The sequence below is a fragment of the Oryzias latipes genome, chromosome 6 (assembly GCF_053564925.1).
Source record: "Oryzias latipes strain Hd-rR chromosome 6, Olatipes_Hd-rR_3.1".
NCBI classification, from domain to species: Eukaryota; Metazoa; Chordata; class Actinopteri; order Beloniformes; family Adrianichthyidae; genus Oryzias; species Oryzias latipes.
The window spans coordinates 20205001-20231882 of NC_136242.1; the positions used below are offsets into that span (position 1 = coordinate 20205001).

At 41.1% G+C, this 26882-nt stretch overlaps 1 protein-coding gene across 3 annotated transcripts in view; it reads right to left on the reverse strand.

Moving 5' to 3' along the window:
• Nucleotides 1-26882, reverse strand: part of roraa (RAR-related orphan receptor A, paralog a) — a 192824-nt gene that overhangs the window by 25371 nt on the left and 140571 nt on the right. The window contains exon 1 of one of the 3 annotated variants that reach the window (XM_011476114.4): nucleotides 17091-17354. The exons of the other annotated variants lie outside the window; for them this stretch is intronic. Coding sequence (XP_011474416.1) covers nucleotides 17091-17121 — 31 coding nt within the window. The 5' untranslated portion in view covers nucleotides 17122-17354. Of the gene's footprint in view, nucleotides 1-17090; nucleotides 17355-26882 lie in introns of those variants that run through there. 3 annotated transcript variants of the gene reach the window in all.

Sequence of the window (26882 nt, forward strand, 5' to 3'; positions counted from 1 at the left end):
CAGCACTCCCAGCCATTCAAGGCTGGTTTAAATCCACTGCACAGGGAGGGAGAGATTACAGCAGAGTGAAAATAACCAAGACACTGTATCCCAACCAAACGCACAGACATATGCAGACACACAAACTAGACACGTATGCGTGGAGGATGCCTCCAGCGTTTGCAGTTTTTAATGAGAAACATGAGTCTCGTGTATCAATGATGCACAGCATGAGAACAATAGGCTTGTCTTTAATTCCATCAATCTTCTGTATTTATCCTTGTATCACATCAATACCTGTCAGCTGAGCAAGGTGAAATGAACCACATCTCGCAGGCGGAGTCGGAGCTATGCCGTGCAGAGTAAACACACAGCATCCTCAAAACTTCGGGGGAATATGGCTCTATGAAGCCGGTGACAAATTTAGAGCACGAGTTGAGCGCAGGGCTTGTGAGACGAGATGACACAAGGACCATCCTTCAGGCACGTACTCTAGTGAGTGATTAAAAAGCTATGAATTAACAATGACGCTGTTAGGTATTTAGGTGAAACTCTACACCTAAGCTGTCACCTAAGTCTTCTCATGGAAATCTCTTCACTTACCTTGCTGTAACAAGGATCCCGCTTCTTTTACCTGCTTCATTTGCGAACCGACACCCCACTTTTTGACACCTCACAGAAAGTGCATGCATAGCTGTCAAAATTACTATTAAATGATGCAGAAAAACCCAAGAGTGACAAGTAAAAGACTGAAAGATTCAATTGGTTCAAACTTGTATGCCGAGTTGTTTTAAAAAACATGTACGGGTTTACAGCGATGCCTGCGCGCATAAGAAGACATGCAAGCATGCGGGATCTCATGATTTTATATGTGCAATAACACAAGATTTATGATCTGATAAAAAAAGTAACATAAAAAACACTTGGAGGATTGGCTTTGAGCGATGGCAACACCCCGGCAAGCGGCCAAATTATGATTTATACTTTGGCTTTGGAGTGCATGGGGCAACAATGTATATTTCTTTGGTGTAGCTGGGCTGCAGCACAGGAGCAACTGAGACAGAATACATTTGGTATAAAATTGCTTCATCTGTTTACAATTCCATTTGGAGTTTATGAGAAAGACAGCCAAACACAGCCTGATATATTGCCCCCGTGTCACGGCATGGCAGGAGCATCCACACAAAGATTCATCTCTCACTTAGAAGCCAAATGATACGTCTAATTTGCTGCAAGCACAGTTATTTTTAACCTCTCCAAGCTGTCAGATAATGGAGCTTGACTGTCAGCGCTGGAGTGTGCGAGTGTGTTAAAAGGTTGCAAACTCTTTTCAATTTATCATTCCCTTTGAGGGAATTACAGAATGCACACTCCCATTAGTACACCTGATTGACAATGCTTTTCTCTGTTAACAAAACCAAAGGAGGGGTTAAAAAACACGTTGACTGAATTAAGACAGATGCATCCAACAGCAATCTAAATCCGCCCGACACAGACACTGCTAGTAGTGATGCCTGGAAACATCTCGCAAAGTTCAGCGAGTGATGAATGTTTCTGTGGTTGTTAACGGGATGACAAGGGGCTGTATTTTAAGTTGCGAGAAAATGCAGCACGCTACACTGACAAGAACAACTCTTTACAAGGTTTTCCTGTCTCATTCTGTCCACATTGACAAAGGTGACCCCATCGGCTAAAAATAATGCAGTGCTAATGCTTGAGCGTTTTTTGATGACACAAACTTAGATTTTCACTCATAATACTCCTTTTTTTGCCTTTAACGGGAATACTCAATTTTGTTAAGGTAATGCAGGACGCTAGTTACGCAAGTCCAGTGGAAACTGCTCTTAATCAATAAACTGCTTGTGAGGGGCGGTTAGCGTCAGTGGTTTGGCTGAAGTAATTTAAATGGACACTAATGGATTCCTTGCTCTCATCAAACACGGGTGTAAATCCCAGCAGTTTAAAATGTTTACCGGACTGCTGACATTTCCAACAAACAGCTCCGATTGCATTTCGCCAACAAGAGGACAATACTGTCTTCAAGGCCCTGAAAGAGGAATAGATTTTCACAGATGAACCACTTACACTTACTGGCAGTGTTAATATAACTGAACCCAAGCCAATTTGACAAGCTTGAACTCAATGCAGCTTTATGATGTAACTGCATTAGTGCTTCGTCACCTTCTGGGCTCACAATAAGTGGCAATAAGAACTGTTTGCCTCTCACTTTCCAACTGTAAATAGTTGCACTATCCCAATAACCAGATGACCTCTAATGTTTGCCAATTCCAGCTTACAGCTTCTTACATAAGAGGAGTGAAGGGCCTCTCATTGAGCTCCCTCACAACAGGTAACGCCTTGCTGTTTTTTCATGTTCTTGTAAAAAAATTTCCCAGTTCTAAGTAACACGTCCAAAGAATCAAATCTGATTCCAGTTTTAAGGAAAATCTTTAGCTAAACCAGTGGTGTAACTTTAGCTGCTGAAACAAGAACAGATCAGGGCTCAGGTGACTAGTTACGAAACTGATCCGGCCCTCCATGTTGAACCATAAGCCAGGATGTTCTCACATTGAAATTCCTGCACAAATTTTAAAATAACACATTTAAAAAGGAAGGAAACAGGAAAAAAAAGGTCATAATGTCATGCATAAAAATTCACAGCATTTTATAAAACAAAACAATTTACAGTGCTTCCTATTGTTTCGAGACAGAAACTCGCTTATCAAGTTCCAAAAGTAAACCCAATATTTGCAAAAAGATTTGTGCTTATCAAAACAATATTTTTTGCAAATAGGCTGATGATGTACTTGCTCAAAAAACTTGCTGAAAAGGCTTTAGTACATCCTAACCAAGAGCTCACACGTCATGCTTCAGCAAGAGAGCAGAAAGCGTGCTTCTATATTGGCATTGTCTGCTGCCTCATCTCGAAGGAAGCTCCACTTCCAGCAAGGTGGCAGAAGGAATGCTGGTTAGGGATTACAGAGGTAGCAGCAAACGGTGCTGGGTCAGTACTTGGCATATCATTTTCTGAAGGTATATGAGCTGCTACAACTTTTTACTCCGCTTCCCAGGTCTGTCAGGAAACACTGTGACACCCTCTATGATCTGAAACAAGCCCCTCTCAGCGAGCCCATCATTTCTCTCTCTACCATCTTGACACACCAGAATTTTGTCTGCCATTTCATCTGGCACAAACATCACATTACAGAAGAACAAAGCTCAGGCAATTTTCTGTTAAAGCTATTGCGATTTTCCTCCATTCTAGTCAAATTACAGAAGAGATCACAGCAGGAGACTTCAGAACTCAGCTATCAATCAGCCACAGCAATTCTCCCAGCGTGTTTGTCAACACTGCTGCCTTGTGTAATTGGCATAATTGTCAGGTTAAGGGCTGGAAACAAACTGGGCGTCCTCTGGCGAGCTCAGGCCGTGTCATTAAAGGGACGTGTTTCTGGAGGCGCTCCCAGGGACGCGAGCATGTCAGAGCGACAGCTCGTCTGATAAAATGGCTGCCTCTTATCTCTACTGTGCATATGAAAGGCTTATGCCTTCTCCATGACAGATTCCCCACCACATCGCCACGGGATTTGCCCAGATATACGGTGGAACAGACCACGGCGGGAAAAACAATACATCACACGTATGGCTCCATCGCCACATTGTCAGCTGGTGGTATATGCGTCAACACATATTATGGCTAAACTTAAGAAAATTAGCAGATTTCAAAGACTCAACTCCACGTGCTTTGGATGGCAACACAAATCTGCTTCTCACTTACATAGTAAACTCGCAGCAATTATCTCCATAATCTATAATGACAACAAGATATAGAAAAAATAAAGCATACATGCAATTATCATGATGTCGAGGGGCAGAATGTGTGGAAAAATAATCATCTGTATGTATTGTCACCGCTGGGTAGCATCATTAATAATCTGACAGTATTGGTACAGCTCTTTGTTTGTTTACTCTGATTGCTCTTTTAGTACCAAAATAAACAGCTTGGCTCCTTTGAGTTACAGCGATATAATTTGTTGGAACAGCGCAGGCATTTATCTATAAATTTATTTTCAATTTGAGGTAAGCTGCAGTTATGAAAGCTAAATCACTACCAGGGAGAAGATTATTCTAATTACTAACCAGCTGTCGCACATGCTGCATGAGCAGAGGATGTGTCAGAACACAGAGCAACCAGTAATCAGTTTCACAGAATCATTTGAGCACGCAATTACATCTCGCAATAGATGTTAAACATGAAATCGTCTTGATTTGTATGGTAAAGTTGTTAAACTAAAGAAAGCACATACCATAACATGCCCTGACTGAATTTAAGAACACACATTTTATGGTCAATTTGTGATGCAATCTTAGAACCGGAGTGTTTTTTTGGAGCCGAATAAAAAGCCTGATGGAATTTTAGTATCGGCTCTGGGTTTCATGAAAGACACTGACCTCCTGACAGCCTACAGTAAAACTGGAACTCATATAAAGGCGCTAATGTGGGTAATGTTTATTCTAAAAAAGGGGGAAAATGGAAAAGTGAAGGTATGCGGTGATTTAGTCATGCAGTAAGCTTGTAAAGTGGAGAGGAGAAGAATTTTCTCATATGATAGTCTGTCTTCTCAGAGCTTCAATATATCTGAATTACACCGTAATGCAAGCATAGCTTGCTCCCAAGGGTTTTCTTTTGCCATTTGCACTGCTAGCACTGCAATCCCCCTGACAGGCTTGTTTATGACTGCTCCGCTATCAGAGGGCTGAGCAGAGCCAGCGACGAGCCTTCATTAGAGATTAAAGTGACCGTCACAAAGTCCAAAATCATCACTGCTTTCCACAGCGGGGCAAGTGGAGCCATTGAATGGGCTTAAACTCATGCATCAACAACAACTCAGTATCAGACAGACCCTCAGCTCCACTCGACTTCCTTTTTGCATTTCGACGTGCATCCATGAATGTCATTTAAAGACATTTTTTAAATTGCCTACAATCAATCTTCTCGTGTTTGGGGCTTGGCTGTTATAAAACAGCAAAAAATGCGCATTGGCATTCCCGTGAACAGAGAAAGCGTTGTATTTCTCCAATTATACTGCATGATGTGCCAATACACAAACTAGAAATTCCTGCATCATATGAGGGTTAAGCACAATTTTATGCTGAGTAATTCCGTCGTTATGATGCGTGTTAACGAGAGCTCATTTCATTTTGATGTGACAATAAATCTGATTCCCCTAGAGACACTGGACACTATTTGCATGAAAGAATACATGCATGAGATAGAATGTGCAGGTCAAAGGACCCCTTGAATTTTTGTCCTCACTGTTGATTAAAATGACTAAACATTCCTGGTTTTCAGTGATTTGCACGAATCCACAGCTTCCTCCAGCACATTCAAAAGAAAGTCTTCTGCTGGAACCGTGCTAATTTTTCAGTGGGGAACACTCACAGAAGCAGCTTCAATTCAGAAAGTTCTTTTTGCACCTACACTGCAGGTAACAAAGTGCACTGCAGCATAAAAAACAATGGCAAACAGAGGTTAAACAAAGCAACAAAGCCTTTTATACACATTATGCCATTGCTTCTACCATCACAATTCTTGCTGTAACTCCAGAACAAAGCCCCTATTCTCTGAGGAACATAAAAGACAGACACCTGTCAATCACTCCTCCTGCGACTGCATATTTTCGGTCTTAGAGGCTGCAGAATGGAGCAATGTGCAATATTCTGATAATATTTCATGCAAACTAATGCAAGTCAGAACACTTCCCTGCTGGCCAGAAGGAGTGGAAAAAAGAACAGGTAATTATCGGATTGCCTTTAGGCAAGAAATGGTAGAGATTGCAGAGAATGGATATTTAGCCCCGCTAATGAAGGCCCGTGTTTGGGGTGTCCTGGCAAAGAGGAGCAGAGGGAAGCTGGGATGGAGCTTGGCGGGAGGCAGAGCCTGATAAGACCATCTCACATAATGGCCATCCAAGGCTTGGTTTGCAGTTTTTACCAAGACTGTGTCAATCTCTAAACTGCTGTGAGCCGTCGTATGAAATTACAGCCTCTATATTCAATTTCTCCAAGCATCTGCATTTGCTTTTTTCATTTTATACCACTAAACATTTTATACAGTTATTACATGAACTAGAATGGCTAAAAAAGACTATATAATTTACGGTATAATTTGAGCAAAGGGTCATCCCTTTGACGTCGTCTACATAATCCCGCTGAGGGGTTTGTGTTCTCACATCTCATCTGAAGTCTATGTCTTGAGAAATAAAAAGAGCTTGTTGGGATTGTATATACAGCATTTCCCCCAGACGAATATGAAAGTTTAATCACGCCATTCAGATTCAAAGGCCTTCTTTAACAAGACCTGCTTGCAGACATCAGAATTGCTAATTTGCCGGTTTGCCCAGGAAGAGGTGGCTGATGCTTGAGGAGGGTTTGAATGGAAACAGGTGTCTGATTTGTCCAGATAACCTTGAACCCCAGCACTCAGCTTCCTGCGGATGTACAGAACTCAATCAGTCCCTCTTTATCAAGCTGATCGGAGCTGCTGTCCGAGCGCAGCGGCCGGCACGTTGCCACGCTGGCTCTTACCCGACTAGTCCAAGTGTGTCATCGGCCAGAATCCTTTATCTGCCATCTCACCAGCCTCCTCTGACAAAGCCATTAACTCCTGTTGAAATACTATAAATAAAAACAGCAAAACAACTACCTTACAGACAGCAGAGAACCTCCAGGTATGATCCTACTTATAAATCACAATTACCCAAACCTTTGACAACATTTACAGCAGTTGTGGCTTGGTAGCAATTTGGGAGATCTTGTTTTTACTTGTGTTCCTGAACCACTGAAGGCACAGAAAAGATAAAGAAGAAAGGTCCTGACAGGGTTATGAGTCAGCAGAGATGTAAAATTCAAATTAGCCAGCCTAAGCAGTTTGGTGCTGATGATGATTTGAGTGGACTTGCTGGTAAGCCCTACAGTAGAGCACAGGGGCCTGGGGCTAGACGATGGTGGACTTAGTCACAGATGCAGGTGCTTCATCAGCAAACCACTCGGAATAAATGTAAGGGTCTTAACTGTGAGCTTGTGTTTACCTCCCTAATTCTATGCAAACAACCGACTCTTTGGGTTGATTTTCTTCACATTTGTTATCTTAGACCTTCATGAGAGCTGGCCCGGTGTTATTCACGAGACCAAAGTGAAGATCCATCATTGGCAGAGAAAGATGAAGCAGCAGGAGCAGGAGTCTCACTGTTTACTGTCACGGCCTCAGCTGCGTGCACACACTCTCCTTGCACACTGCCATCTTTCACTCTGCCAGACACTTGCCTCCTCGCCTACTGTGCCCGCCAGGCCCAGGCAGCATGCACTGCTGCAATAACATCCATTTACTCCCCGCAGGAGTCCTACGTATCTGAAGTGGGCTCGTCAATGAGACCTGTTTGTTTTTTTTCACCTGCCCTGAATGACGTGTGCATGGGCCGATACCTGTTATTTTACAATTCTACACGCAGGAACACAATGAGTGTGATTAAGCGAGTCATGTAAAATCAACTTTGATAATTTTTCAGTTAACACATTGTCAAGCTGACTGGCTGGAAATGATGAAGGGTGGTAATTGCATCCCTGCAGCGTTGCCAGCCGCCTTTTGAGTGGATGTGTGGAATTAGCAGCAAAAACCTACGAACACACACAGCCGAACATCAATGCAACATAACGTACTCCACTAAACGTGCATTTGTTTTTGTGTGTAATTGTATGCTCTGGAGTTTGAGCTGAGGGAGCAAACATACATTAATTAGCTAGTATTTTGGAAGCAAGACCTGATGACCAGACATGTTTTCTCAAAAAAGAATCAAAGAATCCCACCTCCAACATCTTAGCCTGCGGGCAAGTTTAATGCCAACCTGCAGATACTGCTTTTGTCTTTGAAGTGGAGCGATGGATGTACCAGAACAGATGGAGATGTTGGATGCTTTCAGGAATTATTAATGGCACACTATGATCCCAAATGACCTTCAGCAAATAGTCTTCCAACACTGAGGTACACACGCAGCCCTGCACATCCATATTGTATTTGGACAACACACCTGGTCCATAGTAGAAAGCACCAAACCATTATTACTGCACTTTGAGCTCTCAAGTAATCCATTCTGCACAGGTTTGCTTTTATTGTACAATATATATATATATATCTATATATATATATACTTTTTTTTCACACCAAGGCACGGCAGATGCATCCAATCACATTAACCGCAATTGTATGTTTTAGGAACAGAGATCTGAGATTTATGTAGCAAACACACTAATTCTGTAAAGCCCAATTTGTTTCTGCCACAATGGAACCAAACGCTAGAATTAATCTGCAGAAAGCCTTTCCTGGAGTTTTAAAAATAAACCCTTCATTATTAGAAGCTTTTTGTGGTAGCTCATGGGATACACACTGCGGCATCAAATCTGTCATGTGAACGCACATATATCCATATAATAGCCCAGCGGTGAATGCATGTGTTTAAAATTAAAACAGAACAATTTAAATTGGCTTGGTGAAAGACTGAGCCTTGGGGGGGGGGGGGGGGGGGGGGGGGGGGGGGACAGTCAAAAAGCTATTCTTGCAATACTTAATCATGTATGTTATTGTTGCTGCATATGGATGCAGGCAAACACATGATCATGGGTTTCCAATGAACCCACAATCCAACAATCATTCAAAAAAAGGTAGCACACAACTAATTTCTTTATTTCTTTAATTAAAACATTGAATAAAAGAAAAGTTTTTTTTGTCCAACTCAAATCTTTACATTCTTTAGCTTTAATTTATTTTTTTTTTGCTTTATGCAGAACTATGTAGAGTAACTTCAAATCAAACATCTCTCACACTTCATACCTAATTTCAACCAAATTCACAGGTAGATATAAACTTATATCCTTTTTTTCTTGCATGGTCAACCTCAAATTTAAACAGCGCTTTTTGGACCTTGATTAATATGTTTTGGTAAAAGAGTTGTTTGGGTGTGGCCATGATATGTTCTTGTCAATGCACCTAGCACAGCTAAAGAAGCACCAGTGACAAATTAGCACTCAAATCTGAACACGATATTTATATTGCATCCATTTATTTTATGATTTGCATGTTTTAAGTAGTTCCATTGACTGTAAATGAGAACTGGACTGAGTGACCCCCTCTCCCATCGCATTCCGAATAGGAAGCACCCACTGGCTCCAAGAAGCCAAAATCCTATAGACTTCTACAGAAAAATAAACAGCTATTACTCAGTAAATATGTTTGTCAGAAAAACTTAATTCCAAAAAGTTTTACATAATTTTCGTCAGAGTAAGCCATTTTCTACAGGTGACGTCACACTCACTCAGTCCAGTTCTCTTATACAGTCAATAAGCAGGTCCCAAGCTTGTGCAAGCACAGTGGTCGAGAGATTGTGGGCTTTTAATGTGCCATCACTCTATGCTAAAATATCCTATTGTTGATATATTATATCCTATTATTGTTGATATATCCTATTGAATATAATAGTTCCTTGACTTTACTGACAACACACCTGGTTTATGCCTATCACTTTTTTTCAAGACACAAATTCCCAACATAACTCTGACTAACCTGATTTGTCCTCTTTTTATTTAAATTTTTTTAAGCAGAAGCACCTGCTGGAGTAAAGACTACGGAACAGTGCTTGTTACCAAAGCAGCAGGATGCACATATGTTGTTGAAAATAGTTAGGTGAGTTGTTTTTTTTTTTTTTTTTTTTCTAAAGCAATGCTTCAGGAGCTTAGAAACAACAAGAAAGTGCATACACGGCAAAAAGTTGCAAATAATAAAAAAGCTAATCCAGCATCTTCAGGTTACTTTACTTGCAAGAATGTGTTGAAGCTATGCACTTCCTTTATTGAGAATAAACAGTGCTAGCAACATTTCCACAGGTTTCTTAACTGTTAAAAATACTATTACTTTGACATGACAGGGAATATGTTTAAAAAAATCTTCAAAACAAAAAGTAGACCTAGGGAAAAATTGATCACAAACTTTTTCTCACACTTGGTTTGGGCAAAAAGGAATAAATTACTCCAAAGGCTTCTATCTAGTTATTTACCAGGGTGCCTGATTAATTACCTTTGGGTCTGCTAATGAGAATTTGTAAATGAACACAATGCTAATCTACTATGTATACTCTGTTTACTCAAATTTGCTGAGGCCAGAGGAAAAAAAAAGGCAAAACCCCCCAGGTATAAATTATAATAATCCCACATCAAGAGAGACGGAGAGGGGAAGAAAAAAATCTATAATGAGATCAAAGCACAAAAGCTTGATGTAATCATATGTCAAAAGATCAAACAACAACTTCCTTACCAGCCCAAAGTGGGCAAGGTGTGCCAAACATGCTGTGGTTGATCTCTAATCATCTTCTTTTGGAATATCGGCTTCACCTGTCGCCTTGTGCTCTCCCCGTCTCTTACCTTCATCTGTAATGGCAGACTGACACGTTTTGCCAAAAACACAGGAATAGACTTTTTTATGGCATTTTTCCGATATATATAAATTACTTGGTATCATATAATCCTGGCACTAACAAAAATTATGAATTTCTCCTTCATGAACAATTTACAAACGGTTGACACCTTCGTAAATTGAAAAGGACGTCATCCATAAGTCACTACCAAATCTGAGTCCCTGATTGGTCAAAGTCCAACCTGGTTTAATTTTTCAACGGGGGTTCAACGACCAAAAATAGAAAATTGCATAAATGTTAGAGTTTTGAACACGGAAGCACGAAACATGCATTTACATTGTTCACATACTCCTTTTTGTTACCAAAAACTGTTACCAATCATCCTCATGTAAAGCAAGAAAATCAGTTAGTTTACATCATAAAAAATAAAAGGAGCTCCCTGTACGATCATTTGATGCTTTTGTTCCACAAATTTGAATCTGTGAGCTATGAAAAAGCAGTTAAGGGGCCGCTTTTCACCTTTCTCTTTTCTTTTTGTCTGACTTCAGTCAGCGGAGTGTTCATAAGCAAATTCTGAGACTTTGAACGAGGCTTTTTGCTGACGCTGTTGTTGCTGTTGCTGGACTCGGCTAAGCTGAGCAGCCATGTTGACAAGGACCTGCGCTCAGCACATGGAGAGCTCTCATCCAGAAACAAGAAACCCAGGGGAACAAAGACAAAAACATGCCAGAAAGCCCATTTAAAAACAACAAAAAAACAACCCCCCCCCAAAAGAAACCCTCTGAAGCAGTTGTCAGTGGATGATTTCCAGCTGCACTCTAGATTACTAGGCTCTCAGAGACTTTCAGCAATTTCAGAGAGCTATAGCATCAGCTTCAGCTCCTTAATCAGTTCTGCTGGGGAGCGATGGATCCTGACATGCAAAAGGCTCAGCACGATAGGGAATAAACTCAGCAATAATCAGCAATCAGAAATTCCACATTGCTGGAGGGGGCGGGGAGCTCATCTCAGATGGGTCAAGGATCTCTCCACAGCCAGTTAACCCCCGTGCTCCAGCAGGGAAGCGTGCACACACGTGCCGACAGACGCTGTGCCGTTCAACTCAACCAACTTGCTGAATTAGAAGACAAAGCCCTACCCTACACATGGAAACAAAGCTCTTTTTTTTCTGTGCACAAATGCAATTTTCGTTTCAAAACGTACATTGAGTCTAAATATGGGGCTTGATTTGATTAAAAAAAACCTCTGTCCCTGAAAAAGCTGTGCGCCATCCCTTTAACAAAGTTCATTGCCTTGCACATTCTTCCTCCTTTCATCTTTGTAATTACCACTGAAGCAGCATTTCTTTTATTTCAAATAAATTAATGTGCATAAAAATCAATCTTAAGCAGACTGCTCTAGCAAGGCTGTTTTCCTTTGTTATCTATGGGGATAAATTCCTTTCATGCATCATATTTGGAGTGAGGCGCTTTAATGCGGCAAACCTTGAAAACTAGTTTTCACTTTGGTTAGAAATTCAAACATGCTTCGTTACATTCTGTCGATTGGCTGCGCGTAATCTGTGGCAATAGATTTTTTTGAATTTTTCATCACTCGTCTCTCAGGAAGATCTCCCCCTAGTGTTCAGGAGGACCCTTCAGTTCATGAAACCAGATCAGATGAGTGTAAATGATGGCACCCTGCAAAAACAAAAAAAACACACATAACAATCTGTAACGGCCTCTATTGGTACGTGTAATCAAACGCCTTCTGCAATCAAGTGGCAGCACACTTTCTTCCCATGATGCCACAGTGGCTCTCTCAAGATTGGGAAGGTCATCTAAGAATGACAAAACCTTTGACATTACCCCCTGGTTTCTGCTGCAAGTCTCTGTTTCCTCCTTCTACTTAATCTGTGAAAGACAATGTTTTGGGAAAACATGACAGTACAGCGCTCCATCATATCTGCAGAATCCAGTGCTGAAAGAGGCCTAACAGTGACAAGCTTTTATCACAAACTATCAGACAGACACTCTGGGTCACATTAACTCTAAAAAAAAAAAGTACTCCCGTCTTGTCTCAGCACTGCTGGGCCGACTAGAGAGGAGGATGAGGGTGATAAAACGCAAAAACAATCCTCCTCTTCTTGCCTGCTGCCAGCATGTTTGTCTAGCAGAGAGATCTGATTACAGCTGAGAAGAGAGCAGCTCGGTGTTCATGGAAAAGCAGGTCAACTGTGGAGCGCTGCGCTGTCAGACATCGAGAGTCAATGGCCTGATGGAGGAGCAGGAGGAGCCATTCAAAGGTGATGGTGGTGGGGGGAGGGGGGGTTAACAGATCTGTCTGTACAGTAATGGGATTTATTTACTCTCCCATTAAGTCCAGAGAAGAAAGGAGAAATGATGTAAGTGTTCGACTGAGCATCAGACCCCCGGGACAGACGCATGGCATTGTAGTAGTTGCGGTGTTCCTCCACACCTCTTGGTCCCCCACCACCACCACCATCTCCCTCTGGCTCCTTCACAAGAGACAGACCTGCCCCACTGCCAACACCTTTTTTCTTACATGTTTTTCTGTCCTTGGTGTTCGAGTCTGACAAAACGCAAAATCAATATTTCTTTTTCTCCCCCATTTCCTCTTTGATGTAACTTCAAAAAAGCCAATGGACAGCCCTCCAGAGGCCCACAGAGGAGAAAAGAAATGCCAATGCTACGATGCACGTTCAAATAGAGCTGAGGAAAACTTCTCTCGCTCTTTAAACACTTAACTTTTAAACCACAAGCGGCAAAGCATGTGAGGGAAGACCAGACGCACAAGGTCAAAGAAATGTAACTTCCTATCATTAATGCACCTTCTGACATTTTCCTTTTTACACCATGTGGACTAAAAGCCCGTCCACACAAGCGTCAGTCATTTTGGAAAATTTGAAAACAAATAAACAGCTCCCACCCAAGGAAGCTGGTCTCTGAATGGAAGCAGTGAAAACAAATCACATTCAATTTTTGCAGACATTTTACTGAGGAAGTGGCTAAGAAAAAAAAAAAAAGAACTCTGGTATATCTAACCAGTGCTGACAGAGGAAGTATTTTATCAGCATTTAAATGCTGCATGACAGGCAGACACTTCAAAGGCTCCATAAGTGCATCATGGAATACTGAGTGAAAGTAAAGTAGGAAATTACCCTTAAGTTAGAACCATTTGACTAAGCCCTGCTCGCTGTTTTACCTGACTGGAGAGTTAAACTGAAGTTGGTGTGGACGCTTCACAGATCTCCATCATGTCACACCTGCAGCTTGTGGCCACCGTTGTTTCCTCTGCCCTGCTGTCTGACAGGCCACAGAGCAGGCGAGGCATTTGACCTTGCCTGTGATGAGGTTAATCTGTCAGAAATACGTGGTGTAACTGACAGGAAGAAGTGACTGACAGATTCCTGGTTGATAACAGTTACAGTATTAACAATCTGACTATGACATAAATCTGCAATGACACTGACAGTGAGGGAGGAAAGGAAAACAATCCCACAGTAATCATTATTGCAACTATTGATTATTCGTATGATTAAATGTAGATGAAAATGTAGGTTTAGATGAATTTTATTTGCATTTCTGTCTGATTTTCTGTGTATTTTTGCAGCTCACTTTTCTTGGAGATGATAACTTAGGTGACACGTGCCATAATATTTATTTGCTTTACAAATTGGATTCCAAACATCTTCAGAAATTCCTAATATTATAAAAAGTGAAAAGAAAAAAGCCTGAACTACATAAAACTGCATCGGTTTCAAAACTGAGCAAGAATAGTTCGTTTCCTCGCCTCTGTGGAGTGAATCTCCCGTCCCTTTTCCAACTTCCATGCAGCCAAATCAAAAATCCATGCTCTCAATGGGCAGTCAATATCTCATTACGCAACCTTTTTACACACAGTCAAGCAGGCGAGGAAATTGCAGCACACCTCACACTCCTCAGAACTTCCCAAACTTTTTAGGGGGAGACATTTTCAGATCAAAACCCTCAAAAATGATGGAAATTTTACTTTTGACGCAGGTAATAAAAATCAAAATGACTTAAAAATGTATTAATACAGTCCTCATTTAATACAAACTCTTTTCCGGTGACTTATTATACATTTGCCTTCAACTTAATCTGCAAATCCTCAGTTTGAAACTGGATAAGAGCCAATCTTGTTAACCTCTGCTTGGATGTGCGAGAGCCTGCAGCAGCACACAGTGAGCACTTCAATCGGCCACAGATAGGAAGAGACAAAGAGTGCCAAATCCCCAGCAAATATTTACAGCCTTGTTAACATAGCCTTAAAGCGCCTATCACAAGATATTTGCCTTTACCTTCTCTAGGGCCCAGGAACATTTTTCACAGTCTAGTACACACTCGTGCTAAATCACACATCTTTGTGCTGTCTGCACGCATGAGTTTACTGCTTTCAACCAATTTTGTCTTCCTGTCAACACATACACACATTTAAAAAACATATATTTTATAGGTTCATTTTTAGTGCTCGGAGAATACCTTTTCACCTCAATCTGCACATCAAACAACTTCTTTTTTTTCTATGAAGTTTGAAATATTTTTTTTATCTTAATTGTGCTGAGTGGGCTCGGTAATTTACATTGGGTAATGAGAGGGATGTTACCATTACAGGTAATTAGGTACTTAAGAGGCAGTGGCGTGGTGGAGAGGCTGGGTTGAGAGGGATTGATGCGAGTGCAGGCTATAGAGACAACGCCACAGACAGACACAAAAAAAGGAAAGATTGGAATACAGTTAATAGACTCAAGTGCGTGTCTTTGTGTACCTCATCTTAGATAATTTTTCAAAAAGAAATTGCAAAATCAGCAAAACTTAATCTTTAATTTGATTCTTTCAATTTCATTTCATTTCAGAGATTTTTCCATCATGACCCCCTATTAAACTAAAAAAAGGACACAAAAAAAGGCATGAAAATTGATAGACTCTTGGAAAGACATTAACGGAGACTGTTTCTCTTCAAAGCAAGCACAAAGCCTAAATCTGCCACACAGCTTTTATCTTTTTTGTTGTTGTCTGAACCAAAATATGTTCTAAAGATCCAAACTGTATTTGCTCTCAACGAAGTAAACATTCATTTGAACACTTTTAAAGAACTCAGAGGAATTTCTACACGCTGCGTATTATCTCCTGCACACAAAGTGTATGATTTAATAAAAAAAAAACCTCCCCTGTAAATTGCAGATAACAGGACACTGAGTCAAAAGGTCCTTTTTTATGAGTCTCACAATAAGATTAACTCACTTTCTGGTGCCAGGCTTATTAGAAATGACTTTCAAAAATGAACTGTCCAAGAGCATTGTAACCCAAAAAGGTAAGAATGGCCAGAGCTGCCAGTCTCACACAATAACTGTCCTTTTTAATAGCTCCAGTATGTCAAAATTGTGTTTTTTTATCTATCTATTTTTAGGAGAGCTTATTATATATAGCATTCATAGTTTAATAAAATATAGATCGCCGTAAATGATTTTTTAATATTTCGCAGATTTTTTTCCATCAATTTTTTTGGACAGGTGAAGAGAGGAAGAGCAGCACGTGTCAGAGCACATTAGAATTACAGGCGTTTTTATGTAACACGGAGTGACAGCTGCCTGGCATCAGCGCGGTTATGGGTTTGATAACATGCGCACACACATACACGCATGAGGAATGCACTCATAGATATGAATGTGCAAGCATGCATGAGTGCTGCATGTCTGCCTGCACTTTTCGGGTTCCAGTATGTGTGTGAGTGTGTGTGTGTTGCACGTCTGAGTGGAGGAGAAGGGGAGGAGGGGGTTGGAAAGGCTGGGATTACGCGTAGATTAACATCAGAGCGACTGGGAGGACCCGTCCTGCTCTTATGGTCACACATGTAAACCCCACTATCCCCCACCCCCTTCCACACACACAAAAAATGGGTCAGTGGAGCAAAGAAACACACACACACACCCACACACACACACACACACACACACACCCACACACACACACACACACACACACCTCCACCGGTATCATCTGTCAGACGGAGCCGGTGCGCGCAACGGTCACCCCCGGCGCGCATCTTCCTGTGCGCTCTGGACGGTGACAGCGAGGGCAGGACAGTGGAACAGAGGCTGCACGCCCTCGGAAATACATTTACATGCATAAACAACAAAAAATGAATGTACAAGGGAGCTGTTATGTTTTAAAAGAAAAATAAAACTTTCTGCACAATAGTGTTTTTGTCAGACTCAGAGCCGTCAAATCAAAAACAAGAACAGGCCGCTGCGGTTTCCACCCGCCCCCCACTGACTGAACAGTAGCAGCCAGACTAACTGTTAACCTGTATTTAAAAAAAAAACTAAAAGTAAATGCCAAAAATCTGTTATTAATCTTTATTTTCTAAGTTTTATTAAAACAAAAGCTGCGTAAAAGAACCACCACGTCATAAGTGACTCGGACACAATCGGAAGCTCTGTTACTGTACGTCTCCCTCCCTCCTCTGTCACACTCATGCCTTGCAAATGAAATGCAAAGAGTTGGCAGGCTATGAATAGCGGAGCCGCGCTACTTGTTACTCTGGCAGCAGGATCGGCATGCACCGACCCCCCCCCCCCCCCCTCCCCATCCAGTCCCCATCCAGTCTCCTCGCGCGCGCTCTTACCTTTCATAGCTGAAATCACAAAATACATCATTAAGCTTCGAGTCCATAAGAGAAGAAGTAGCACCAGCGCAAAGCCCTCCACTGCTGTCTCAGCAGCAGCTGGCCAGCACAGCTCTGCCTCTCAGCCTCCGAGCATGACCACACCAGAATCCATGTGACTGTGACATCAGCGCTCGTGTCTGACTGCTCCCCACCCACCGGCCTTTGATTGGCACAGCGTGCAGCCAGTAGGGGCGCTGAAAGCTCAGGCAGGGAAGCTGGCCCTCTTCCCACTGATTGCAGTCTTGTGTGCCAGCTTGCTAGACACAGCACAGCCCAGCTATCTTCAGAAGTTTATCTTTCTTAGGTCAGAAAACAGAAAGTGAGTTTCCACATTCCACTTTTTTTGACCTAAAAAGAATTTGGTAAAAAGCAAAAGAATAAATTTTTTTTATGAAAATGCAAAAAGATGTGAGTAAAAAAGGATGGAAAGATAGGAGAGCTCCTCCTCCATGTCTGGATATGAGAGATCAGTGTGAGGCCAGATGTCTGCAAGCAGCAGTAGGCCCTTCACAGAGAGAAGATGAGTGAGACCTCAGCGTCTTCCTGTGACCTCTCTGAGGATATACACCCCCTTTGTTGCACGCAAACCCTATCTTCCCGACAGGTGAAGGAGAGGAGATAGTGATGGAGCGGTTTGGATGATCCCCTCCGCCCCATAGCGACCAAACGAAGCGTTTCTTGCTATCCTCCTCCTCCTGTGCTCCTCACTCTCGCCCCCTGCTTTCCATTCCAGTCTCTGCTGCTTTTTCTCCTCCCCCCTCTCCTCATTCATCCTCTCTCATATGATAATCTGTTCTGACTCCTAACCAGCTGCCTCTCTCTGATACAATATTCTGGTTTTAGTGCAATCCAGCCTTGGCCAATAACCATTTGGCAAGCTGGCGCTCATATCATCTTGTTTCAAGACAAACATCACACAAGCCTTGATTTTAGACACGGAAATATTTCCAAAATGTAAAATTAGAAAATATATGTTTTACACCAAAAACATTGCAAATTTGCAAATCTAAGTTTTGGATACTAAATGTGTTTTTTTTCTTCAGTTTTCTGATTGAAAAAAGCAATTTTCTTGGCTAAGTCTTTAACTTAAAAATGTGATATTTTGATTTTAAAAAATTCTACGAGATGTCAGAAAAGATCTTTGAGAAATAAAAAACAGCTTTTGAACATTGATCTACCTCACAAGGCATTAAGAAAATCTGCTAAAAACATTTAAACAGGGCATGAAAGTGTAAATTATTTAAATAATACTGGAGATGTAAAAATGGCGCAATAAAACACTTTAAAACCGAGAAGAAAAAAAAGGCTACTTGTAAGAAATTAAGTCATGCAATAAGTTCAGCAATCTAATAAATAAAAAGAAGAGATTTTAGCTGATTTGCCTTTTCAAAATAATCCCATTTAGAAAGATGAAAGGGGTGCACGGTGGCACAGTGGTTAGCTCTCTTGCCTCACAGCAAAAAGGCGCCCGGTTCAAGTCCTGGCTGGGGGACCTGAACCAGAACATCAATGGGGGACCTTTCTGTGTGGAGTTTGCATGTTCTCCCCGTGCATGTATTCCTCCCACGGTCCAAAAACATGCTTCATAGGTTAACTGGTTACTAGGTGTGATTGTGGATGCTCTACCATGCGACAGACTGGCAACCTGTCCAGGGTGCCCCCTGTCTTCACCCACAAGTGGCCGGGATAGGCTCCAGCAGCCCCGTGACCCCAAAAGAGAATAAATGGAAGAAGATGAATGAATGACAATGGTTATGAGCACAATAAAAAAAGGATCAAAGCAATTTTTCATAGCATCTATTGTGTTTGATTAAATGTAGGATTGTTTTTACCACATATACAACAGAATTTAAGATTTAGCAGCTTGCTTCTATGATCCATTAGATTCACTGAACACATTAACTCTAACAACAGTGGTCTCTTCTTGCTCGCTGTCATTACCAACAAAGTACAACTCGGGCTGATAGAGTGCAGCAAGGGAGTGAGAAAAGGACTTTAAATGGGTGACGGATATGTAAACTGTTCAAAACAATGATGCAGAAGAGACTTTGATGTCAGCGATTCCTCCCAAGATCTTTAAAGTTCTCCAGATGAGTCAGGACCACGGCCCACGCAAAAACATGCCTAACTGTCACCACGTGTGGTTGTCTCTCAGGAAGTGCCTGCTGTATCACTCTTTTACTTCAGAGAGCGGTGCAACAATGAGGCTTGAAAACCGAGGAAGGCTGAAGAAAGAAAAGTAAACAAAGTCGCACCTTTTGGCTGGTTATTCCACACCCACAATGCAATTGGACAACTGCAGGAGAATTGCCCAATTCATACACTGAGCATTTAAATGGAGGAGATGTCTAAAAAATTAAGGTAAAACTAACACAAATGATGTAAGAAAAGAAAAAAATTTTTTTGGAGGGCAGAGAAAGGCCTTGCAGCACTTCCAAATTTTTGCCATTTTACAGAAAAACAGTATCAAAACCTGTTATTTGAACAGTTTTCCAGTGCTGCTTTATTAGCCTTAGTTTGAATTATTCCTGGAAAAATGCACTTCCCCGTGATAGAAAGTCAATACGCCGCTGCTACATATTTGCTTGCTCATAGATGAGAGCGCTGGTGGTCAGCTGTGAATGTTTGTGAGCAATAAAGCCGTGACATCAAACAGGTTCTTCTTATTAAAATTTCTTTACAACTCAGATTATAATCCTTAAATCTGTTACAGGGATGCTGAAGCATTTAAGTAAACACAATAGATGTGCACAAACTGAGCTGAAACAGGCACAGAACAGGAAATTTCGGCAGATTTGCTGAGTCATGCAGCCCACAGTGCACATGAATGAATTCAGACAAATGCATTTTACTGTAAACAAGCCCTGTGGAATGAAATTCAATTGAGATGTGGTACCGAACATCCACCGGTGCCCCTGGAGGAGAGGATGAGACCTGATAATGGCCTCATTAGCAGTCTGTCAGTAGCCATTCCATGCACAGACTCACACTGCAGCTGATCCACATTAACCCTTACGAGTCCAGACGGTGGTGGCTGACCTGTCGCCTGCACGCCTTTCCGCTCTGTGGTCCTTTGATCCCACAAGAAAAGTACTTTTCCCGACATATTCATTCCGAGTCCCACCCGTGTGAGATGAGTTTGAAGCCACTCGGGTGTTTTGCTGTGCCCAGCTAGGCTAAAGCAGACTTAAACCTAACAGCTTCAACAGGCACTCGCCAGAAACAAGACATATCAGTTTAATATAGATGCGAAGGAATGGAGGGCATAATATCCGAACCATAACAGCACCAGGCCGCACCACACAATCATAAACCAATTTGGAGCCATTTCAGGCAATTTCCTCGGGGCTCCCACTTGTGGAGAGACTTCATAAATCACAGAGACAACACAGGAAATATCTATTTCAGTGGAAAGAAAGGACATTTCTGGACTGTATCCAGAGGATTGCTGTTTAAAGATTGGTTTAAATAAGAGCAGAGAAAGTTCCTGCACAGCAGCGCTGCCACGCTGCTATAGGAAAAGCTGTTAACTCATTATGACTAATGGATTTTCTATGGAGCGCTGCGATGCATCTCACAGTGATAGGTAACAGCAGTAAGTAAACATAACGCCTTTTGCAATTTTTATAGTTATACTGAGACCTCATGACTAGAGATTAATGGCGATATACAATGCCCTTCATCCTTTATGTGCACAGGAGCCCCAGGGCCAGATCAGCACTGCTCTCACTCTCCCTGTCAACACAAGCACACAAACACGATATTTATAGAAAAGTAGGGTCAAAAGGAAGAGATATGAAAGCATTTTATTCCTACACAGGTGAGGTGTGCACTTGTCAACTGTCATGTAATCACAATCAACAACACAGATCTTATAGTCAATTTCTGACAAGGCTATAGCCTTTTGTTTTAGTGCCACAGATATTTATAGATATACACTGAAATGTTTGTTAGCTAATGTAAAAAGTCAGACCACTGCAATCCAATTCAATTGAATCATCATGTTTTATGAGGAGAAAAAGAAAAAACATGAAGTACTCCTGTAGTGACCAGACGAAACCTTGCGTACAGTAGACTCGTAACTCTGCTTCATCTAAAGGGATTCTTACAAAAAATAAAATCTATTTCTCTTGTTTTAAACAAAACAAAAGCTTTCTGTTTTTATGGTGGATAGAAGTAAAGCTATGATCTTCAGTTACTGTTCCAGTAATGGTGGATAACCCCACCAGTGCACTCTGAAACCCAGTCAGCCAAACGCTACTCAATGAATATTTCTAGTTGAATATAGCAAACCTGCAATCAAGGACATAACATTAAACAAATAATTGTGGGAATATAAATTGATCAATCGAATAAGTTGATTATTTGTTGCACACCTAATTCTTTCCTAAATTCCCTGAATGTAGAAATCAATGATGCACTTCATAATCAAAATCAATATTTATGCATGCTTTTCAGTTAAGGCGTGTTGAGTTGCTGGGAAATAATTTTAAGCGAGGCTGGTTTCTTTCTACCTTTTCAGAGTAGAATCTGTTCGCAGAAGCTAAAAGTTGATTTGGAAAACCACGTTCTTCTCATCCAGCAGCTCAAGAAGCTTCTCATCACTGAGGTGACTGCAATAAATCAGTTTATTGATGTGGTTTATCAGATGTAAAAGACTGTGGTAAACAGCTCTCATTGGCACTGCCAGATTGCTTTATAGTATATCTTGCGGAAATATTTTTCAAAAGATCAATAGAAATCAAATTTAACAATGCGGCTCCTTTGTGTGAGGCTACCCTTGGGGACAGAAAGGAGAGGGATAGGCGGATAGAAAGAGAAGGAGCGAAAGGGAACGAGGAGAGGAGATTATCGCAGGCATGGCAGCCTGTGTGAGAGGCTTAGCTTGGCTAGGCAGGGAGGTGGAACCCTGTGAATTCTAATGAACTGGCACGACTCCTCCAAACCCATCTCCATCTCCATGGCATGAGGACGGCAGGAGGGAAGGAGGAGGTGATTAGGAAGGTGCAGCTCCTCAACGACAAACCAAACAGGGCAAGTCATTTTCCCTGTGATAATTATGGCTATAACCAGGCATGAGGGATTGGTAATGGACCTGCTTATTCTTCATGCTCTACGAAGGTACCCAATGAGCCTGTCAGAGGAAAAAGCACCATGATGTGTCTTTTCTTTTCCTTTTTTGTTTAGTTATTATTATTTTCTTCTATTAGTGGTGTGACTGGTAAGAGTTGCGGTGGCTGTTGAAAAGGGCAGCAGGGGAACTTGGCCTTTGAGGGAGAAGTTAACGAATGAACTTCATTATTGAGGAGCATACCAGGGAGACCCCCTGGTGTGTGTGATGTATTACCCAGCTTCAAATTTACACACTCCCCCAACATCAATGGTATAGCCTAACAACATCTCCGAGGGGGAGGTTTGCGTGTAAACTAAAATAGTTTAACCTTCTGGCTTACGGCGAGAAGAAAACAAGATAACAGAGAATTGTTTAAGACAAAAAGGTAAAACAAATTTAAAAATGATTGTTTTCTATTGTTTCCTATATGAAGTGTTCTAGCCAGTAGAAAGTTAACAAAGACTTTTGCTTTAACTTCTTCACTGTAAAACAAAAATCTTTCAGCATAAATTAAAAGACATTGACTTCAGGTGAGTAGATGGTCCACTGGGGCAATCTTGTTCAACACAACCATTCATTAGGTCTATTCAGGCATGAAAGTAACTTTTTGAAGAAGAAAAAAGTGACCCATTAAGGGACTGATGTCTTCCAAGATTGAGGGAGATCCTCAGGCAATGCATGATGTGCACCAGTTGGCCTTCTCTGTACCTCTCCTCCATCGAGCCTGGATGGAGTTTCTCCGAGGTGGATGGGATGTAGGATCTCTCCACTAAGCGTGCTCTCAACACTTTTACTCTTGACTTATGAGGATGCCATTGGTGCAAGAGAGCGATTCATCACAGGATGTATTCCTCTTGCACCCTCACACATTAGTAATGTGGTCCACCGAGGAGGAGTCCTGTCATCCGTCTGTACCTGGACCCTCTGAACAAGGTAGGTCAACAGGAGGCAGAAGCGGCTGGCCCACTTTTAGTCTTTCACAGCACCTTTAAGTTTCCTCCAGCTCTGCTGCAGCTGAGCCTGACAGACATGCTAAGACCAGCTTGGTCAAGAGGGAGATGCTGCCTTAGTAATGTAAGCTGTTACCTCACATTATCTGTTGACTCAGTGGAGCTTGTCCTCCAAGTGCCCCAGTGCAGCAGCCTGAACTAAACTTGGTGAGAAGTAAAAGGGGGAGACGGAAACAGCTACCCTCAGTGTGTAAAACTAAAACGGTCATTGAGAGAAAAGTTCGCAAAAGTTATCACCTGAGGAAATGCGCGACTCCTCAATAATACAGCGGCAAAAAGGAAATCCAAACTAGCAAACAAACATAGATCCATTTTCAGGCCACATAAGCCTTTGACCTTAACTATGCAGGTAATGCACATTTAAATACCTACATCAGTATTCATGTTTGTCATTTTACTTTTGAAGATTAGGTGTAAAAAGGCTATTTGAAACCAAAACACAGGATTAAGGGATAATGCTGCTCTGTGTCTTGTGAGTCGACCTTGATTCTGTAATCCAGCACAATACTGGTGAACAGCATATTTCTCGCTCTTGTAAATTCAATACTCTGTGTGTAGAACAGCTCCCTCTGATGTAACAGCACAAGCATAATGGCACCATGCTGAAAGAGGTAGTAATAGGAATTAAGGCAAACTTCATTGTAATAGAAGTGGATATCGCCGCTGCAGGAGTTGCGGGAGAATGTTTGGTGTTATCATAAAAAGCACTGTAATATTGTGGAGACTTAAAGGTAGGTTTTATGATGATGGTGATAAAGTAAAAACAATACAAGTATAACGTTTACAATTATATGATGGTAATCAGAGTACACAAATAGGATTTCTTTGAAGGGATATTTAATTTTTTTTCATACCCTTGCACCCATTTAATGTGTCAAAAATGACCTACATTACATTGTTATTTATTTGGAATATTCCAAATCTTTATTATTTTTAAAATCCAATTTAGAAAAATAAAAAACAATATTTTGCTATAAGCTCTGAGGCAGGGGTCAAACGTGTTGCATACATTGAATTGCTTTAATTTACAAATATATATATATATATATATATATATATATATATATATATATATATATATATATATATATATATATATATATATATATATAAATACATTCATAATATATATAACACTTAGTATGTGAGGTCAATAGGTCACATTAGGTATGTGTGCAAATAAATACAACAACAACTATCATTGTGAGTGATGGCCAAAACATGATTGCCCTTTTAATTACCAATTCAACTTCACCATCTTATTTGCCCTTGATTTTGCAGGTTTAATTATTAAAGCACCTGATGAATAACCCTTTAAATACATTTATTTATTTGCTGTAAATGTGTAAATGTAAGATCTGTGGCTCTCAATGAAATTAAACATACATTTCCGTTTGCATTGACCCTGTACAGCATTAAATGTGTTAAAGAGCATGTGTCACCTGACTCCCGCTTTTACAGTATACAGGTTTCTTTTCCCTCTCTTTCTCCGTCTGATTTATTTTCCCAACTGTCTCCCTACCTGTTTTTTCCCTTTTCCCTTCTCGTTTCTTTTCCCTCCCCTCAACGCTGCCGCAGACACAGTAGAAGGAAAACTTTCCTTTGATGTCTGGGATCCTATAATGCTGAGCAGTAGAAATCCGCATGCCTGTTATCTGCAGAATCTTAATGATGACGGCTAACTTCACAATAGGCTAAGTGCATCTCTCTGTTCTGGCGCTGCACGCCCACAGAAACACAAATTAATAGCAACGTGGAAGAAAACAGCTTTCCTCTAATAAAGCAGATTCAACAAAATGGGTACAATGCCATCAGCACAAATGTCAATGTATAATATCACCCAAAGCTTTTGTGAGCACATGTGCTTTCTTCTTTGTACAGTATGTGCAACTTTGTTTTTTTCTTCTGAACAGATTAACATGTTTTTGCCAAAAGTATTTCATCTTCAACTAATTTAATTCACTTTCTGTACTTAATTATGCAGTTTGTGTTCTTTTTTTCTTTGATGTTCTGCTGTGATTAATATTGATCTGGAAATAAATGGTATTTACACTGTGAGATACATCAAAAATAAATAAGTAATATTGGAACTACTATTATTTGATTTGGTTAGTTTGAAATGTTTTAGCATCAAATAGACAATTTTGAAATTTGGTGGTGTATCGACAAAGGGCAATGTTGATTTCTAAGACATTTCTGGATAAGTTATGACCTCTGTTTCTGTCACCCTTTATTAAAAGTTGACATTTGGGTCCTACACCTGAATGCAAACGCCTTATAAGTAATGAAGCATCGGAAACCTGATGGGAGACGGATAACCTGCGCCTGTGCGTGAAAGCTGGCTTACTGTGTGGCGCTGCGATCGTGTGGCTGGACGTGACCTCCCAGCTATGCCAAATGTTGCGTCTGGCAGAAGCCGCCGCATCGCAGCACAGCCCTCTTTCTCCGGGTCCCTTTCACCTGAGGCGTCAGGCAGCCGGCGTAAGAGAAATCGCCTGCAGCAGATGGGGGCCACTTACTTTAGTTGGCCCATTCAAGCATTGTGTCCTTGTCATATGTCACTTATTCTTGTTTTTCGGTCTGACAACGCTCGCAGGCAGGGCCCTTCAGTTTTGCATGAGACACAAAGGGGGGATGGCTAAGGAAAAAAGAAAAAAAAAAAAGCTGACGAAGTCTCTCCTCGCTCCAGCTCAAATTCTCTGAAATAGCCGGGCGCCAGAAGAAGAACCAGATTAAGAGCCAACAAAAGCAGAGCAGCCTGCGATCACAAAAAACCTGCACTGCACCCTCACAGTTCCCCTCGCTAAACTCACCCTCATATACTACTCTCAGCCACAGAGGCGTAATAAAAAAGAAGAGTCTTTGGCCGTAGAAACTTATCCGGGGAAAGAGTATGTAGAAAGGCCATTTGCAATTTTAGAAAATGGCAGTCATAATGATTTTACTGAAAAATGAGGACTTGCCATATTGAGTCGGAGAGGAAAAGACATGGCAGGAGAGAAAAAAATTGAGAAAAATCACGTTGGCCTGGTTTATGACAAATAGATAGCTTTATTGATTTCTCTTATTCAGTGACTGTTCATTTCTCACCGCTGTGATTACACTGACCTATTTAAAAAAAAATATATATATATTATAGAATAAACCAAAATGTCCAAAATGAAAATATTCCTTTTGTCCAACAAACAAATAGAGTAGGGTAAAACATAACCTACAGTACAGAGAAAGAAAAAATAAGTCAATTTAGGCATTCAGCCTTTCTCCCAGAGAAGAGGAAACAACCAGTTTTAGTGCCATGCTGAGAACCAAATAACTTTCCACAGAAAGCGAGGTTAGGTGTTGTGGGGTCATTGTCATTTTCAAGCCCAACAAAAGCACATCAGGATTAAAATGAAGAAAAAAAAACAAGACATTTAAAAAACATAAAAGCAATTTTACAAACCTGAAATAATGTGCAAAAACACAATATTACAACACTTCTGATAGCAATCTGCTGTGCAGCATGCGTGGCACTGTAAAGTGTGTTTTACTCTAACACACTTCAGTGTATGATTTGTGCTGATGATTCCTTTGTGTCCATGCATACAACTGTGTGTGTGTGTGTGTGTGTGTGTCCTGCTATGTCGA